This window comes from Hyalella azteca, unplaced genomic scaffold, assembly GCF_000764305.2.
Source record: "Hyalella azteca isolate HAZT.00-mixed unplaced genomic scaffold, Hazt_2.0.2 contig5430, whole genome shotgun sequence".
In the NCBI taxonomy this organism is placed as follows: Eukaryota; Metazoa; Arthropoda; class Malacostraca; order Amphipoda; family Hyalellidae; genus Hyalella; species Hyalella azteca.
Window position 1 is genome coordinate 145,212 of NW_025935620.1, and position 19,331 is coordinate 164,542.

Consider the following 19,331-nt stretch of genomic DNA (forward strand, 5'->3'; position numbering starts at 1 on the left):
AACCATACCTCGATCTCATCACTACATCCCTCTGAACCATACCTCGATCTCATCACTACATCCCTCTGAACCATACCTTGATCTCAGCACTACATTCCTCTAAACAATACCTCGATCTCATCACTACATCCCTCTGAACCATACCTCGATCTCATCACTACATCCCTCTGAACCATACCTCGATCTTAGCCCTACGTCCCTCTGAACCATACCTCGATCTCAGCACTACATCCCTTCATCTCAGTTCTAAATTCCTAAACCTCCTATAACTCTGGAGAGGGCAAGTTACAGGCCGCTGGCAGCTTGTGATCGGTCAAGAGTACTTTATTCTGCCCGCAAGGTTTTTTTCTAATAATTCTGAAACTATCCCACAATTCAAAAGCATTAGCCAAAAATGTCATCAGGTCCACCCGCCTCATTAATTTTAATTTAAATGTGTGGTGTAGGTACAGTATATAGGTACAGTAAATTGAGCTCTCCGCTTACATTACCATCAATACAGGTACGTATATTTTTCTGTTGCAATAATTCTGAATATTATACTTTTTGCCAAACTAACATGTGGTTAAATTCTCAAATAAAAATTAAATTGTCATTATCAGTCATAGATTTTTCATGCATTTAAGTTCTAATTATAATTATCTAAAGTATTTTCCATTTCAATCTTATAACATCTGCTAACCACCAAGTTTCCAATGTAAACCTTCTATTCGCAGGAAAAATTCGCCCACCCCTGCTTCACCATATCTTGGCTGCTCTACCTCATCACACCCCTGCTTCACCATATCTTGGCTGCTCTACCTCATCACACCCCTGCTCTACCGCACACCCCTGCTTCACCATATCCTGGCTGCTCTACCTTATCACACCCCTGCTCTACCGCACACCCCTGCTCCACCATATATCCTGGTTGCACTACCTCATCGCACCCCTGCTCTACAATGCACCTCTGCTCTACCATATCCTGGTTGCACTACCTAATCCCACCCCTGCTCTACCACACACCCCTGCTCTACCACACACCCCTGTTCTACCATACACCCCTGCTCCACCATATCCTGGTTGCACTACCTCATCGCACCCCTGCTCTACCATGCACCTCTGCTCTACCATACACTCCTGCTCTACCATATCCTGGTTGCACTACCTAATCCCACCCCTCCTCTTCCACACACCCCTGCTCTATCACACACCCCTGCTCTACCACACACCCCTGCTCTACCACACATCCCTGCTCTACCATATCCTGGTTGCTCTACCTCATCGCACCCCTGCTCTACCATGCACCTCTGCTCTACCATACACCCCTGCTCTACCATACACCCCTGCTCTACCATACACCCCTGCTCTACCATACACCCCTGCTCCACCATATCCTGGCTGCTCTACCTCATCACACCCCTGCTCTACCACACACCCCTGCTCCACCATATCCTGGTTGCTCTACCATGTCCCGCGCTGTCGCCTCACGCACAACGAGCGTGAGGTCAGAGAGCAGCAACGGACTCCTCAAGTGTCGAGAGAATCTAACAAAGGTCGTTTTTTATGCAAGTCTCCCGTGGATCATTTGAATAAAGGAGCCTTGCTTGTTGATCCGAACTGCACGCTTACAGACTGGCCTTAAATAAGGTTCAACAATTTAAATGGAGATTATTTAACGTCCCATCATAACTAACAATAATAATGTGAATTAATTTATTGAATTCCTGCATTATCGATTTAAAAATAGTGTTGAAATAGAATGGTAGAGATCCTTCATTAACTCCGGAAAATTCCTACAATTATGTGCTGCGAACTATCTTCACTGCAAGTGATTGTTAGATTACAACTTACATTTTCATCAGTTTCAGCACCAGTAGTACAGTCCAAGCTACTTCTACACGTAAGCGCACAGTTAAATGAAATTACAAGAAAATGTAATTCATAAACACTAGGAAGTTGGGATAGAAAAATAGCTTGTGATTAAGATATCAACTCGAGTCTGAATAATAAGTAAGATTAAGGCTATATAATTTATTAAACTATATTAATTTATGATTAAATCCCATAAATTTAAAATTATCGCCAAATTGATATTATGATGCGTACAGGTTGGTTATGTAGTTACATTGATCCATGAATCACAAATAGCAGTGCGCTCAATGAGAAAAAGCTACAAACCTGCGTGTAATTTTTTTGTTTTTCAAAACTTTACTAATGCCGAATGCCGCGCATCCACATAAATTTTACAACAATTTAACGTATTTAGAATGATGCACCTTTAAAGTGAACGTAAATTAGCTGTGGTTGAATTTATGGAGAGCTTAATATTAGATCGACGAAGTGGACGCTTTTGTGTTACGAATAATTTGTGGATTTGAAACAGTAGATAAAATAATTCAATTTTAGACGACTGATTTCAACTTTAGACGACTGATTGCGACTTTAGCAGACTGATTTCGACTTTGAGTAACTTATAGTTTAGTAGTTATGCATTCAATGCAATCTTCATACCTCAAGTATGCATTGACATTAGCCTCTGCGTTATTTTTAAATTGTCATAGGCAAACTCACGGAATTTTAAAGCAGAGAATTACATGGAATTCAAGCAATTTTCCCCCAACACATTTCTCTGACCATTTCACCCTAAATTTCCCATTCCCCACCAGGTTTAGGTGGGCGGCACACCCGGCGGGTGATCTCTGTCACCCTTATCCGGCTGGGCTTCCTCGTTTACCCGGCGACGCCCACGACAAAAAGAACAGATTCAAAAGATGCGAACATTTGTGCATGTCATGCTTTTGCCGACCGCCGGTGGTGGTGAAAGCTGCATCTCTTCTAGGATGTTAGACCGTCATCAACTGAGCCGTTCTATGTTTAAATGAAACTGAAATCCGGGACGGCAGGGAAAGCTCTAAAGTTTAAGACAAATTGAATTATTATGAAACAATTTGGTACAGAATTGATGAAGACTCGTCATGCAAACGGCAACTAACAACATTGTAGGAAATGTTGAAAAAATATTTTCAGTTGATGAACATGAATTTTGAAGCCAATAATACATGTTCCAGCATGATGATGAAAATATAATTTAGCTAACAATAAAAAATAATTTTCAAGGGTCAAGTTTGTATCACTTCTACTATAATATTGGAAATTTAAGTTCACATTTCGCTCACAAATTTTACTGATGAAGCAATTATCAGAATCAACAGTTCGAGAACTGTGTAGCCTCAAGGCTGGCAGGTACCTGGGGCAGATGCCTGCATAATGTAATTAATTCTTTAGCCAGTCTGCAAATTACCAACAACGAAGCCAATAACGATGAAAATTTTTGGGGATGGCTGACAGTTTAAATTTGAAACAGTTTTGATTAAAATATGGGAGTCATTCATGAAGCGATGTTGCTAGATTACCGTATCGTTCAATAATGACGCGTTGCTTCGTAATGGTTACGAAGCCGCTGCAATGTCCCGCTTTGTAATTTACAAAGAACGGTTCTGCTTTTATTCATAATTAAAGCTATATCTTTAATGAAAACAAACAGAATGAATGATTGCGTTGGAATATTGATCGGCTCAGCTTTACATGTTGCCGCACTCTACTCATTCAGATTTTCAGCTCCTGAAACACACGATTGAGAACAACACGGCGATAGGGAATAATACGTCATTAAGAATAACGCGGTGCTGTAGAATAACACGCGATTGAGAACAAACACACCGTTGGAGAATAACACGCCATTAAGAATAACGCGGCGCTTGAGAATAAAACACAATTGAGAACAACAGGCGGCTGGAGAATAACACGACTGAGAAGAACACTCGATTGAGAAAAATAGGCCACTGTAGAATAACACGCGTTTAAGACTAACACGCGTTTAAGAATATCACGTGTTTAAGAATAACACGCGTTTAAGAATATCACGGCGCTTGAGAATAAAACGCATTTGAGAACAATACGCCATTGGAGAATAACACGATTGAGATAACACAATTGAGAAGAACACGGCTCTGGAGAACAACACGAGTGAGAAGAACACGGCTCTGGAGAACAACACGAGTGAGAAGAACACGGCGCTGGAGAACACGATTGAGAAGAGCACGGCGCTGGAGAACAACACGATTGAGAAGAACACGGCGCTGGTGTTGCAAAGGTTCCCACGCATACGGAAGTTCCGCTCCCACGCTCCGGAAGAGGCAAGTGCGGAAGGGGAGCAGGCGGGACCGGCGAGAGGTTCGCAAATTACCGTCCGCGGATCAACCGCATGCGGTCAAAAACAACCCGTACAATTTCAACCGCTGATCATGCAACTGCTGCAATAATTGTAATACCGATTGCAACCGCTAACCGTGAAACTGCAGCAAAAATCCCTACAACGCTCTAGCTCCCGTCGCGGAGTGTGAATACGGGCGTTACTATTTTGAAACTGACACGTGTAGGCAAATACGTACTCAAGTTCAATACTACAAATGAGAATGAACGTTGTCGTATGAATCTCCCGCCTCTATGACGTAAATGCATAATAAAAGGGACGAGCTTACAAAACTGAACCCAACAAAATAATAAAAAATGACAAAGAAAATTAATAAATTAGAAAGAAATAATAAAACGTTGCTTAAGGGAACTAAATGCACATGAAATTTATGCAAGAATCAGAAGATATTGGTCCCTTAATTGATTAAAAATTGGTATTATAGGTGCGGACCAGATTACAGAGACGGCCAGCATGCAATCAACGTTCGCAACTCTTTGGACGCCAAAATGATCTTTTATCTACCGGAAACGAAACATACCTAAACTATCACTACGGACCTTCCAGCAATAAATACTGCCATAGGCATGGGTATCCTGGTAGATAGCAATAATATAATATAAATAACTATAGCAGGCTGGTCAAGTGTTGCTGAGAATAGATAAAACTTCATATTAGCGAACCCCATTCCAGGTGCCGTGGCAACCTAATTCTATATACTTACCAGTTATAGATACGCTCATAGCCAAGAAACGTATTTTTGCTAAAAAAAATTAACTTACAATCTATTGCCCATGATCGACTGTGCCCATATATGAGAATGCATGATGTTGGCAAATGGACCGCAACGTCTTCTGTCAGAAATGAAAATTGGTTATGGATGGAAGTGGAACATGTTATATTCTTCGAACGAATTTGATTTTCAAAGACGCATCTACGAAATATATATATGTATGAGATACATAACCTGACAGAACATTAATGACTGAATTCTCACCTTACTTACGACTGAAACAAATACAAGGACTAAGTACAGCGCTACACCAACACACGCATTGCCGGTTTAGAACTAAGGCTATGCAGTCAGTGGCAGTGCAGTGGAGTTTCGGCTGTGCTCGGGTCTAACGCGAAAGATATTCTTGTCGCTACACAGGAGTCCATTCTTGAATCTTTTCCTTTGCCATGTATTAATGGTCTTGATCAAGTTAGGAGAATTCAAGATCTTTTTTATTTCAAATTTAACTTCTCTGTCGAAATTTGAAGGGAATTTCAGTATTTTCCTAAAATATAATAACGTGTGAATTTAAAATTTATTCATAAATAATTTTTTTCCTCCAGTCCCGCCTTGCAATAAATGTCGATCCCGTGTCGATCCCGTGTCGATATGAATGTAATTTTAGTATATTTTCTGGAAACTAAAAATCACTAAACACTATTTTGTAAGGTACTTAATTGATACTAATCGATACCACAGTTACTAGAAAACATTATAGCCCAAATAGTGTCTTAACGTGATGGGTTTTGTGCATTCTCAGTCGAATAATTTTCCTTAAGCGTATTCACTAGGTCAAATACACAAACACACTGGTAGCTCACAAACTCTCAGAGAAATTCCATAATTCATTAGAAAAATTATTAATCACTCACCTTGAATTTTTGCTAAAATTTTAATTGCTTCAATCGGAGTTCGAGAGATGAAGTTCAGTTGAGTTTAAAAATTTAAATTAATTTTCAATCATTTTTTGAGTAAATTTCCTCATTATTTTTTTGGCTCAGATTTGGCTCGAGCTCCAAAAGTTGTGTAGTGGCTCCATTGATAATTAAACATCCTAATAAAACACGCTAATAAAACCTGGAACTGCGAGCTGATAGAATCTAAAATCTGAGACAAACGCTAATAGAATTTGCTCTAACGTACGAAACTTGACCGGATTGTTGAGATCATGAAGGCATTATAATCTATTCAAAAATTTAACTACGGTGTTTATATAGACTAATGATAGAAAAGTGGAAGCATAAAAGTCTAGCAAAAACCTCGGCAGAGACATAATTATGTACCGCAGTCATTAGTAGACGTCCTCAATCTGACACCTCATCCTTGATTAAAGATCCGTTTTTTGACAAGAAATTCTGAAAGATTTTGACCACAAAAAACGGCTGCAGAGTCAAGCAGATCTGATTAGCGACATCCGATGTGCTGCTCGTTAAGAACGGTGACGCTCAGAACCCTGAATTAAATTCGTTCATGGACGAAATATTGTTTGTAATTAATTAGCTAATATTAATTGATTCATATTAGTGTTTGGAAGCAATGTATTTTGTAAGTGTTATGCATTATTTGAAGAATGCCTACAGTTAGTTACACAAGTTAAACCAAAAGTTACCTTAAAAGCATAAATTTTAGAGTAATGTTCTTCTCAGGAGAATGTAATTGTTAAGATTGGAGGAGTCATAAATTATTTCCATTAATTATCATCAAAAACTAGAATTAAACCACGGCTGGGATCGAGCAGTAGGCCGGACGTAATTCTGAATACATGAGACGCTCCGGAAACCAGAATTTCCGGGTAATTTAATATAAGAAAACGGGCAGAAAAACTCGGTTTTACTTCATCCTCTGCAAATGATCTCGTATTAAGAAATGAAGGAAGTGCGTTAAAAAGCTCTCGAGGTGACACTGACGAAGCAGGCGCCGTTCATTTGCAGGTGCGGAAATTAACACTTCAGTCTTTAATGAATTTTGATGCGCTCCAGAAATGATTTTAAATATAAAGAACAGCCCAGACCGGCGGGTTTTTCTACTAATTATCTATGAATTATAACAGAAGAAGCTTCTAGCCTGTAGATGTCTGCGAGAGAAATGTGTTTAAACGTTCGAACGGGCTAACAATTTTCGGCACAATCTAACTATGCAAATATTGTGTATAAAATATATGAGGTATTTCACTCGATCAATTTACCAACAGATGGCATCTACATTTTATCGCTTCATATGAAATGGCAATCAAGTTGAATTGATCATAATATAGATAAAAATTTTCTTCAAAATTTATCGGTTTATTAAAAAATGCAGTGAAAATTTTCGGACACCTCATTCAAGTTGTAATACATTTCATTGTCAAATTTTGTATGAAGTAATAGCATGTAAAACAAATGAAATAGATGTTTTATCTAAACTGTCTTTTTAACGCACATTATCAGCTTAATTCTGTTTTCGATTAAGATTCACCTACTCGCAACTGGACATAGGCAGGTCTTGAATTTATTGAACGTTAAACGATCGATAAATGAAATGAAAACGCACTTGCTGTTTTATCGTGTGAAATATTTGACATTTGCAACGCGTAATTGCAGATAAAAGTGTCCTCATGGTATTTATGGTGATTATGAACAATTTGAATGCATTGTAGTGATCAGAAATATTCAATACTGCAGATCAATTGAAGTCGGAGATGTCCAATAGGTTGAAGTGAATACAACAGTCTACAGGGCATGTTTTATACCATCGACTTTAATCGACAGAGAGAAAGTTTTGTTTCTTTTGCTAAAAATGTGATAGATCGGCAAGATGGAATAAATGTCAATTTCGCAGGTGAAAGATCGTTTTACATTTATTTATGCGTGCGAGTAATTTTTTACATTTGTAGGTCTGACTTGCTTCCTGATGAAGATAATTTGAAAGATAAACCAATGAACGTCTCATTAATTAATTAATAAATACTAAGTGTTTAAAAATTACTTTTGGAGACAATGGCTAAAAAGGCCATTGTCTCCGATGTTACACATGTACAATGAATTTTTTATTTTATATTTCGATATTTTTATTATAAATTAATAAAATATTAAAAATTACTTTACTTTTTTTATTATTAATCTTTTTAATTTCAAAAATTATTTATTATTCCTATTGATTCATGCATTGTTTCCGACTTTACGCAAGTGCGCAAAATTTCAGATCGATTGGGCAGATAGAAATGTGTTGAATATCGATTATAAGACTAGTAGCAGACAAACAAACAACAAGAAGTGAAGTTAAAGAGAAGTGTTGTAAATAGCCTTTATTCCCTGCCGAAAGAAGCTTTGGAGAAGCGAATTTCTACGGCCCCAATGAATTTCCCTTTTTATTATTAATATAGCGTTCGTTTGTACTCCAAGGCAGCCATGCTTAGCAGACGTCACTCCGAGACGAAGCAATAAGTTAATCGCTTAAGGCGTGTCGCTTCGGAAACTAATCGAGTTGTGCGCTTCCCGCACCACTTAAGATCACATCGCGTATTTTTAGCGCCTGGATTAAACTTTTTCCGCACCACTTACTTGGACAAAAGACGGATCTCTGGGGCAGATGCAGCTTTGTGCAATCAGGCTGAGCCTTTAGGCTGTCCCTTATCGCTGCGCAATTCAATCAATTCTGGCAGATATGAAAGACGTCCAATCCTGCACCAGACGCTGCACCAAAATGGCAACAATTTCGTCGATCGATATCGACTTATGAATATGCGGGCACCCTTATTGACTTTTCGTATCTCGATCAGTGCCCAGTGTGAACACGCATGTTGCAAAGGTCACCCATGAATCTTTAAGTCGACTTAATGTGTTTAGCATTTAAGAAGATCTGTGTCCTGATTAGCATGATTGAAGTGGTTAGCGTCTTCTATTGAAAGCCTCTGCGTACGAGTGCTCCAGTTCTAAATATTTTGACAACTGCAAATCACGAAAGCCGGATTGATGGGCACGACTTCTGATCCGGCGTGAAGGAACTGCGTCGCTTGTGAGAACGACGCAGTCTCCTTCTACGAGACTGACATTTAAAGTTTATTGAAGTCACTGAAAGTATTCGCATATTTATTTATTAAATTATCGCGTAAATGGGTGAGATACCTTTTTTTGCATTTGTTATAGAGGCTAAATAAATTCAATATCAAATATCAATCTGAGAAAAATATGTAAATAACCTGAGATATAATATGTAAAATAATCTGAAAAAAATATGTAATAAGAAAAATATGTAAATAAATTAAATAATCATAATTTTCAGAGGTGTTGCATCAAGAATAAGAAATTGTTACCCAATTTTATGTTTAAGTGTTGGACCGGATGCTTGTGTGGATTCTTTTGTATTATGCTTTGAATTAATTTCGATTCGGACTAATTGAAACGTGCTGCTGTTTGCCTTTTTATAGTGCACGACTTGTGCAATGTGTTTAGCTGAAATTAATGGAAGATTAAAAACTTTTTGTGAGGCTCTGATTTCATGAATTGCGATGCAATGTGAGGAAGAAATTTAAATTTAATCTACTGAATTAATCGTGAATATCAAGGCAAATTACAAAAAATGTACTAGGCACCCACGGTGCGAGGTTGCCGGTTGCAGTCGTTAGGAACCTCTCACCCCTGAAATTGACATTTGACCTTGCCAGGAAATAGCAAGATTTTGAAACAGATTCTCCCGTAGCGCATGAAAGAATAGAGACCGAAGATCACGAAGAGGTCAGCGACTGGGCGACCTGTGCGTCATTTATTGTCTTGATTTGACGCAATTGTGAAATATTATGATGGAGCAGGGATTGTGTAAAGGGCGCCGCAGTCTTTATTTTTAATGGTTGTTATGGGATAATGCATATCATCCTGCCAAAACTATTAATGGTTTTAATATGACTTTTTGTTTTGATATATATGCATACTTTCCTGTTAGCGATCTAGTGGCCCGAACGATTTACCATGAGCTCGTTTAGTAGAAGTAGAGGTAATCATTTGGTGATTCGTAGAAACTATTTTATTTAAATGTCTTGTGATGGTAATACGAGAAAAAATGTACTGAATATATTTATTAGAAGAAAATATGCACCTGAAATGTTAATACAAACTTATGATTAACCTGCTGGTTTTATACATATATTAATACGATTAATATACATGAATACACAATAGGTATTTGTTTTAAATCACTGTTGTATTATTCCTTGAAAAAGTAATCAATTCAAAGCTGAATAAACATGTCAATTTAGAAACGTATGACGTAATAACGTAATATTTATCATTAAGTAGCTACATATTAAATGCTACCTAATACACGAAAATGCTACCTAATACACGGAAGTATTACAAAGTGACCCCAAAACTGACAGGAACACAATACTACATAAATCTTCGAAACTGGATTCCGTTCCTATAATAAATTTAAAATTTTAACAACAAAAACTAGTCACACCAGTAACGAAAAATTGACTAAAGAAAATGCGCGAGATTTTCAGTAATTTATTTAAACCATATCACTCCAATATCGCACTTCATAATGTATAATTTCTACGTTGTTAATATTTTATCATTTGAACGACAGTGCATTCTGCAATGCATAAAAAATATATCGCACAACTTTACGAACTCTAATGTCTTTGGTTGTCTTTTTTTGGTTAGTGCAACGCTTTGCAATATTTACAGGAAACAATTGGCAAAACCTCGATAACTCATCTATAAAAAATACAAATTTTTCAACAGATAATAAATGCAAAAATTTTTAAGCTGTTTGAACGAACTTTCTGTCACTATTCAAGCGATTCTAAAATTTGTGTTGTTTATGTCGAAAGTCGATATTTAGGGCCAAAAATGAATTTCTTGCAACGTGTAATCGAAAAATAAATTTCTAATTCGCATTTTGGACTTTGTGAATACGAGTACACGTGTGGTCATATCAAATATCATACACGAGGATTTATTGCATAAGAAGAGATTTAGAGAACTCAATTGACTATGCAATATTAATGGGACTTGAATGAAAAGTATTCATAACTTTTCTTGCTTATTTACATTGTTCATATTTACAACTCTTTTTCATGATGAAGATGTATGCTGCTACCTTCTCTGGCACCAGCTTCACTAGCACCGACATCAGAGTCACAACTAAAGCAGTTATCGGCGTCAGTGGCCGGACACTGAGCGCAGTTTGTGTTGTCCGCGTTTCGGTTCATTTGGCAATCGAAGAGCGCGCGCAGCTTGAGCGCAGGTCCTAACTTGAGGTGCAGGCTCGTCGTGAGGTGAGACTCTGTGAGTAGCGATAGTCCGCAGCCGTCTATACGTTGCTCCCGAAATATCTGACGATCAACAGACAAAAATAAATGAGTGTGAGTCAGATCATCAAGTGTATATAAACATTAGTTATAAGCAACCAAATGAGGCGAAAAATTACTTTCCTGTGAGAGTTATAAAAATTGGACAGATTTCTTTAGGGCATCCACGAAAGGAAGCATATAATAGATAAAGTTGAATCGAAAATCAACGAAAAATTTCATTGATAATTTTTTTGCGTAAAACAATAGAGACTCATTGGACCGAGAAGCAGCAGCACTTTTCACTTTTCAGCATTCACTAATTTAGTTACAAAACTAATTTTAATTAAGGACTTACATCAGCATACTCGGCGCAGATGTCAATACTCTTCACGAAGTTATAGACGTCGGTAACGGTCCACTTCAGGGGATCCTCTGGCAACGATAAGGCGTTCATCAGTTGCGAAGACTTCAAAGAGCAGTCCCCAACCGACACACTTTCCGACTCATTTTCATTCGAGACAGGGGCAGAGTAGGGTTCGTTATGCGAGTATATTTCTGATTTATCATCATTTTCAACGTCGATGTCTTCAGATTCAAGTCGTGCGCGCTTGGGCTGCGAGTGCGGAGGTGATAGATCGAGAGGAGACGACTCCATGCAGCGCTTCTGACCGCCTGAGGCTGCAGGCAAGTTTGGAAACGAAGAGGCAATACTTTCGGGAGTGAAGTGAATGGGGTTCAAAACACTAGCATGCGTTTCTGATGCTAGCGATGTATTAGTAGTGTTTTGCGAAAAACTGCGATGATGTTGAAGACTAGAAACATTTCTGACCATATTGATCAACATCTGAGCAGATGACATGCAGTCGGCGGTGGTTACAGGCAAGCTCATAGGTGACTGAAGAGACCTGGCAGTCGAAGTAGCGCAGGATGAAACTTTAACGTTGCCTTTTGGAAGAACCGAAGAGCGCGATGAATTCAATGGAATGAAGCTTTCCGCCGGCAAAAGAGAAGGTAGAAGACTTTGTTTACGATGCTGAAGTAAACTGGGTCTGGCAGATATCTCAGGATATACAGAAGGAAATGAGGGTGCACCTCCGAATGATCTGAAAAAGATAAAAACAAAGAATTGTTTGATACGATGAAACATTAATTCTTTACAATGCTAAAAATTCAAAATTTCACTGGACTAACCAAGTCATTTGTATAATTACTCACCCAATTTTATTGAAGTTGTACTTGGCGGCCATATTTCTCATTATTTCAGAGCAGTTTGAAGGTATCGTCAGATCCGCAGGTGTTTCTCTCACGAGTCTTGGGCCATCCAAGAGAGAGGATACCTTACGCTGCTCCTCGGTTGAATGTCCAAGAGGGAAAAGTGGTCTCGTTAGTCCAAGCAACCCAGCATTAAAATCCTGCAGTGCGGAAGATGAACTAGGGCATTGTGTACCTAAATTTGAGCGCAAAGAAAAAGCTGAACCATTTGACAGAGGCGGTGAAACGGAAAATGGCAGCATTTCGGGAAACTCGAAGGACGAGTTTGATCTTGATGACAGAGGCGAAACAGATTGTTTTCGACAATTGAGTTCAACTTCGAGAGGAGAGTTATAAGATTGAAATAGATGTGACTGCTGACTAGGTGAAAGCCTGGGATTGAATGAGGATTTTGAGCTGGATGAAGATAGATGTTGATTAGGAAGGGACATTGCAGTTGAAAAGCAAAGAAGATTGCCTGATTTGTTTGGCATTTCCCTCCCATGTGTCAATGCCGTTTGAGGATTCAGAAGACACTGCCGGATAGCCTCCGCGTGTTGTGAAGGCAACGCATAAGGATTCAGAAAATGTTCCGATCGTAAGTCGTTTACAGAACGTTGATGCTTTTGCAAACGATCGTCAAAACTGTTCGTATGATCCGAGTTTGGCAGGGCGGGCTGAAAAGATCTAGAAGAAGAAGACGGATTCGGAGGTGACGCTGAGGGAGGGCTACCAGATGAAGCAGCGCTCGCCGAATTATCTGCAAAAAATAATGCAACAATATGAGAAAAATAGAATAGAATATAAAATAAAAATATAACAAGTTCTAGAAAAATACCCTGTCCGGTTGCAACCCAATCCCGTGTTGAAATTCGATTCCCTAATATACGCGTATGTGCTACAAGCACCGACGAACCTAACAGAACTAATTCAGATCAAATACATGACATTTGACTTCAACGCTAATTTTGCAGCCCCATAATGCAGGATCAACAGTAAGCAGAAGGAGAAGCAGGCATTTCCTTCAGCACGCGAATGATTTATTTTCACGGAGACTCAGAAGCTCGGCTGACGCTCCATTTCCTGACCTCCACGCCCCAAGTTTCGTCGCGGTTCGATGGCGACCTACAGACACCTTTGCCCTCAGTCACCTCTGTTGCTAGTGAAATTCAGCTAAATATCTGCATATATGCCTGTGCCTGTGTAAATAATGGTAGCGGTTAAAAGAAAAGCCGACCATAGTAGAGACAACAAATGAATGTTTATGACATGATCGATCATTTTTCTCAACGAAATTGTCGATTTTTGGCGTTGATAAATATCTTCTAATAATAAGCGTTAGCAATGTCCAACTTGAAGAGGTTTAATCATTATAAATCATTACCTAAACTCTAATTATTGTATTGAATTTTTTTTATTATCAATAAAGACACCAAACATTTAACACTCATCAAAGAGCGCAGGAAAACAAAGACGCCCAATATCCTGCCGTTGGAGAGCAATTTCCTAAGCTAGGTTACAACCCTGACCTCTGCTCCCAAGCAACAATTCAAAACGGATGCGTGAAAATGAGTTTCAAAGGAATAAGGGCCCTCACGAGGTCACGACGTATCGCCCCTCGTGACCTCAAGAGCGTGACACGCGTGACTGATACGTGATCCTTTGACCTCTCACCTCTGATCTCGGAGGAACTATTTACGTCGTTTTTGTGCGCTATTTAGTATACCCTTAACGGGGTATCTCGGTACGTATTGTTCCAACCGGTGATTTATAACACATTTTTACTGAGGCATTCGTCGGCTCAAGAGTCGAGAATAACTGCTTACAATAATAATTTTTTAAATGTAAGCTTATGATTTTTTCTGAAAATTTTCGGCAAAATTTGTAAATTGAATCAATGCTCACTGAATTCATAGTGAAAGTTTTTTCCATAAACCAAATTAACTATAAAAATTGATTGCAGATATTTTATGTAAACATTATTGTAAATTTGAGACCAGATTTAGGCTGGTAGGTAATATAACAATGTAGCCACGACACTAGCTAGCAGTTCTCTTCGATGTTTCACTAGTACACTACACATCGATGCTATACAAAGTTTTTAAAATCGCTCTAGAATAACCTAATTATTTTTGTAGAAGAACGTACAAAGAAGGCAAAGGAATAAAAAATTGGTAAACTTTAAAAATAATAATTGATATTTCTAAGACTAGTTAACTGATTAAAGACTTTATTTCTTGTTCGTTACGCATTGCAACCAGAATAACTAGTCTGGACCGCACACTTTAGATCTGTTAGGCTCCAAAAATAGCAATCTTAACCCTGCCGTCTTGATCAGATAAGCTGGGGTGGAAAGGTCGCTTAAAGCGACGGCAGAATTTCCAAACGACTCCATTGTGAACGTTTTAGAATTACGATGGAGTACGCGGGAGCAAAGGTGAACATGGGGACGGTACCAATGTCCCCCATAGCCCCACGCTTCACCAGCTAAAGAATCAACTTGATTGGCCAGGCTTTTGTGACGAACCTAGACGTTCATAACATGTTTAAACCAATTAATCAGTCTTGCAATTATTTCGGAGCAATGGCTTGTGGAGTCTATAATTATTCTTTCTTAAATTATCCTGTGTACATTAAATTTAAAATTTACTGTAATCATAAAAATTAGAACACGCACCTGTTCCACTCCCGTCGCGGCTTCCCAGCCAACTTGGCGGACTCGCCTTCGCCAGCGCCAGATTCGTCATCTCCGCGACGATCTCAATCTTAGACCACGACGCGGTTAAAAATGATGACGTTGCCTAACAAAATCTTCGGTTGTTAGCGACGATGTATATAGAAGTTAATAATTCGGGAGCGATGCTGATCTGCCTTCTTTTATTAGGCTGTCGGGGATGATCGAACGATCTAAAACGAGGAAAAAAGGGCGAAGAAATGTAATTTGTGCAAGCGAAGCCAAACAAATTACATTAGGCGTAGCTGGTGTAGGCTGCAGAAGAAAGTCTTGATAAATGATATCTTCAGAGTTTATCAGGGAGGTCGCTCAAACCTCAACGGCAAGCTACTGCTTGATGGATGAATCCTATAAACTTTAATGATTGGACACAAACAATAGCAGCTTTCAGATAATTAATAACCGATGTATCACACGAAAAATTGCTACAAAAGCGTATAATTTTTCAGTAGGAAAAAGCAGACAGTTTCCACAACATTTTCACGAATCTCACGCAGTTTGAAATTTCATTCAGAAGGCACAAGACGCATTAATATGGCAAAATAATTAGGAACATTTTACCCACACAATGGGTACAGACATAAAATGTTTTAAAACGTCCAATAATATTTATCTAAAGCTTCTTCTAGTGATGACAGTTTTACAAGCCTCGAGAGCGCAGCAACAGCTGCATCTATGGGCACAAGTCAAGAGTGTGTCACGGCCAGCACCAGCATACCACACCGTACGGCGTCTCGCGACTGACTGATGTGGCTGACTAGCTGACTAGTGCGCTCAAGCGGTCAAGCGTCAAGCCATCAAGGCAAACCATGTCCACTCAAGTTTATCCATTGAATTTAATTGTAAATAATTTGCCTGGTAAAAAGAAGTGGCTTTACCGATCATGTACGCTCATAAAGTTTATACACATTGAAAATATCAAAAATAAATGTGAACAACATTTGAAACACTCGTGAACAACATTGTAAATACATGAGATTTTCAGGCAAATTACATTTGAATTACGCGTGTGTTTATGCGAATTTTATATAAATTGAAAATAAATCACTTACGAATTCACTGTGGATCGCATATTATTTTAAATTGACTCTAACGGTACTGAAGTGGGAGAATTTGATGGAACGAATTGTAGAAATAGAGACACGCTTGCTGCCTGTAGCACTGATACGTTATTTTTCTCGGCTAAACTATGTCAAGATGACCCACATTAAATCAAAAGTGCATCGATGTTTGGACAATTGAACGAATTGCACGCGAATAGCAGCCGAATTACACGCTAGCCGCAAGTGCACCACACATATGGAAAACGTCAACTCCATCATTAATGCATCCGAATTTCGGTTAAATTACATGTTTATCAAATAACAATTGCATGTCTATTATATTGCATACAAATTACCTATTATGATTACGTACTTGACATTACAGATAAGGTACATACATATGTAGTGTTTGCTGATGACATGCTAATCACATTAGCAGTGTGCGTTAATTGCAACAAAGTTTTACTCGACAATATCGGCTGCATTATTGACAATAGAAGCAACGCGATGATCGCATTCAATGGCTGTTGAATGTGTATGAATTAGTTCCGGTGAATCAATGGATAAGCCAAGTGAATAGAATCGACATCTTGTGAACATGATAATGGACAGTTGAACGTGTGAATGTCAGGTGAACGCTTGAATGCCAGGTGAACGCGTGAATACTAGGCGAACGCGTGAATGCCAGGAGAACGCGTGGATGCCAGGAGAACGCGTGAATGCCAGGTGAACGCGTGAATGGCAGGTGAACGCTTGAATGCCAGGTGAACGCGTGAATGGCAGGTGAACGCTTGAATGCCAGGTGAACGCGTGAATGCCAGGTGAACGCTTGAATGCCAGGTGAACGCGTGAATGGCAGGTGAACGCTTGAATGCCAGGTGAACGCGTGAATGGCAGGTGAACGCGTGAATGCCAGTTGAACGCGTGAATGCCAGGTGAACGCGTGAATGGCAGGTGAACGCGTGAAAGCCAGGTGAACGCGTGAATGCCAGGTAAACGCGTGAATGCCAGGTGAACGCGTGAATGCCAGGTGAACGCGTGAATGCCAGGTGAACGTGTGAATGCCAGGTGAACGCTTGAATGCCAGGTGAACGCGTGAATGCCAGGTGAACGCGTGAATGCCAGGTTAACGCGTGAATGCCTGGTGAACGCCTGAATGCCAGATAAACGCGTGAATGCAAGGTGAACGCGTGAATGCCAGGTGAACGCCTGAATGCCAGGTGAATGCGTGAATGCATAGAGAACTTGATAGAAGCCTGGTGTATTGATGTATACTAGGAAATTTAGTGACTGTGGCGTGAACCACACACGTTCACAATTTACCCGGATATATTCGTTAATATTCGTTCATTTTTTGGGTCAAAAAAAGTGATCAAACAAATTGTAATTTAAATTATTTAGGCAATGTTTTGTTCTTCGTTCACTTCAGGCAAATTTTCTTGAGAATGTTTAGGTTAAATCATGTTTTGAGTCAATTTACACAGCTTCATTTCTGAGGTACGAGCAATAATAACCACTCGCGACAACCGGTAAAATTAAAATAAAATTTTCTAGGAAAAGAATGCAGCAAAAATCAACACAATTTGAAAAGGTCAACCGTGGATCGGCTTGATATCGGTACAATCTTGGCGCGCGTTGAATTCTAGGCATAACTGATCAAGACACACAAGCTTCTGTGTATTAAACACGGAGATGTTGAGAGCAAACAAGTGCAATGCATGCGTCGTTCTGAGAATTCGTACCTGCGATCACGTCAAAGGAATGTGGCGGAATGACATAAAATTAACCTTGACATGGTCGTTCGCGCAGGGAATTTTGCACAAGACGAAATGCTTGCGGTCCTATCGCTCACTTATCAATATTTGCTTGAGCTAATCACAAATGTTCACTGGAAAATTCAAAATTCATCAAAAAATTTGTTGGCTAGACGGACGCGTGTTTTCAGTCATGTACGCTGGGTCTACAGGTTTAGAGGTTGGTTATATGTACACATATATTTGATATAAATAAATCAATGCATTAGTTGGGGAAAAAGACGGAAATTTGGGTTAATGTGAAGGCTACAGCATGCAATGGTACTCTCAAAAATTATTTGAAGATATGAATGACTTAAGTGTATAGTACTTTGAGAGTTACGAAAATGACTGTTATAGGATGTCTGTTGAACGTTATAATAATAATAATGATAATAATAATAATAATAATAATAATAATAATAATAATAATAATAATAATAATAAAATAAATAATAATAATGATAATACAAACAATGATAATAATAAAAAGAGTGTTTCAGCGTTTATTAGACCATAGGCCTGTTGCCGATTCATCGCAGAACATTCGCAGCTTGTTGCGGTCTGCTGCGTTTTACCGCCTGGCCTCCTCGCCGATTCTGACCAGAAACTGGCGCACAGAGCTGGGATCGAACCCGCGCCCCTCTGCTCCAGTCTTAGTACTCTGTGAACTGTAACTACTGGGCCTGCCCTAATTGAATGACTTTGAATGAATGATATAAATAAAATTACTGCTGTAAATTAAAGCACTGTGAGAAAGTAGCGATGACACACTATAAAGAACATATTCCCCATATAGTTCAATATAGTCTCTACAACTACACTACTTGGAGAAGCAGAAAAGCGTTTCAGGAAATGCCGACAGCTTCCATGATGAATAAATAACATAATTAATACACGACAGAAAATAAATTGAGACACAAACAATATCTACCATCAGATTATGTAGCTTGGCACGATTATTTTTTATGTCAATTCTTGAACAAGTACTCTAAGTGAACAATGATGAAGAAATTAACTTGAATTTAAAGAATAGAGGCAAAAAGTTTGCATTTCGATAATTGCTTGTATCTTATGAAGAAACCGAGATTAAACTTAGGAAACTTTTTCCTAGTCTTACATCGAACGAATATTATAAGTGATGGAGACCATTTTGACTATAAAAAAAGAACAAGGAAAGTTACAAATATAAAGAGAATTAAATTACGACAATTCCCTCTCTCACCGTAA

The 19,331-nt window shown here is 38.8% G+C and overlaps 1 protein-coding gene across 1 annotated transcript; it reads right to left on the reverse strand.

Moving 5' to 3' along the window:
• Positions 1-10,044: 10,044 nt before the first annotated feature.
• On the reverse strand, positions 10,045-15,996 carry LOC108669223. The gene is made up of 4 exons (XM_018156526.2): positions 15,209-15,996; positions 12,496-13,291; positions 11,636-12,383; positions 10,045-11,322 (listed from the first exon to the last, which is right to left on the reverse strand). Exons 1-4 carry the CDS (start codon positions 15,276-15,278, stop codon positions 11,050-11,052), a joined length of 1,887 nt encoding a protein of 628 aa, XP_018012015.1. The 5' UTR covers positions 15,279-15,996; the 3' UTR covers positions 10,045-11,049.
• Between the last annotated feature and the right edge of the window lie 3,335 nt (positions 15,997-19,331).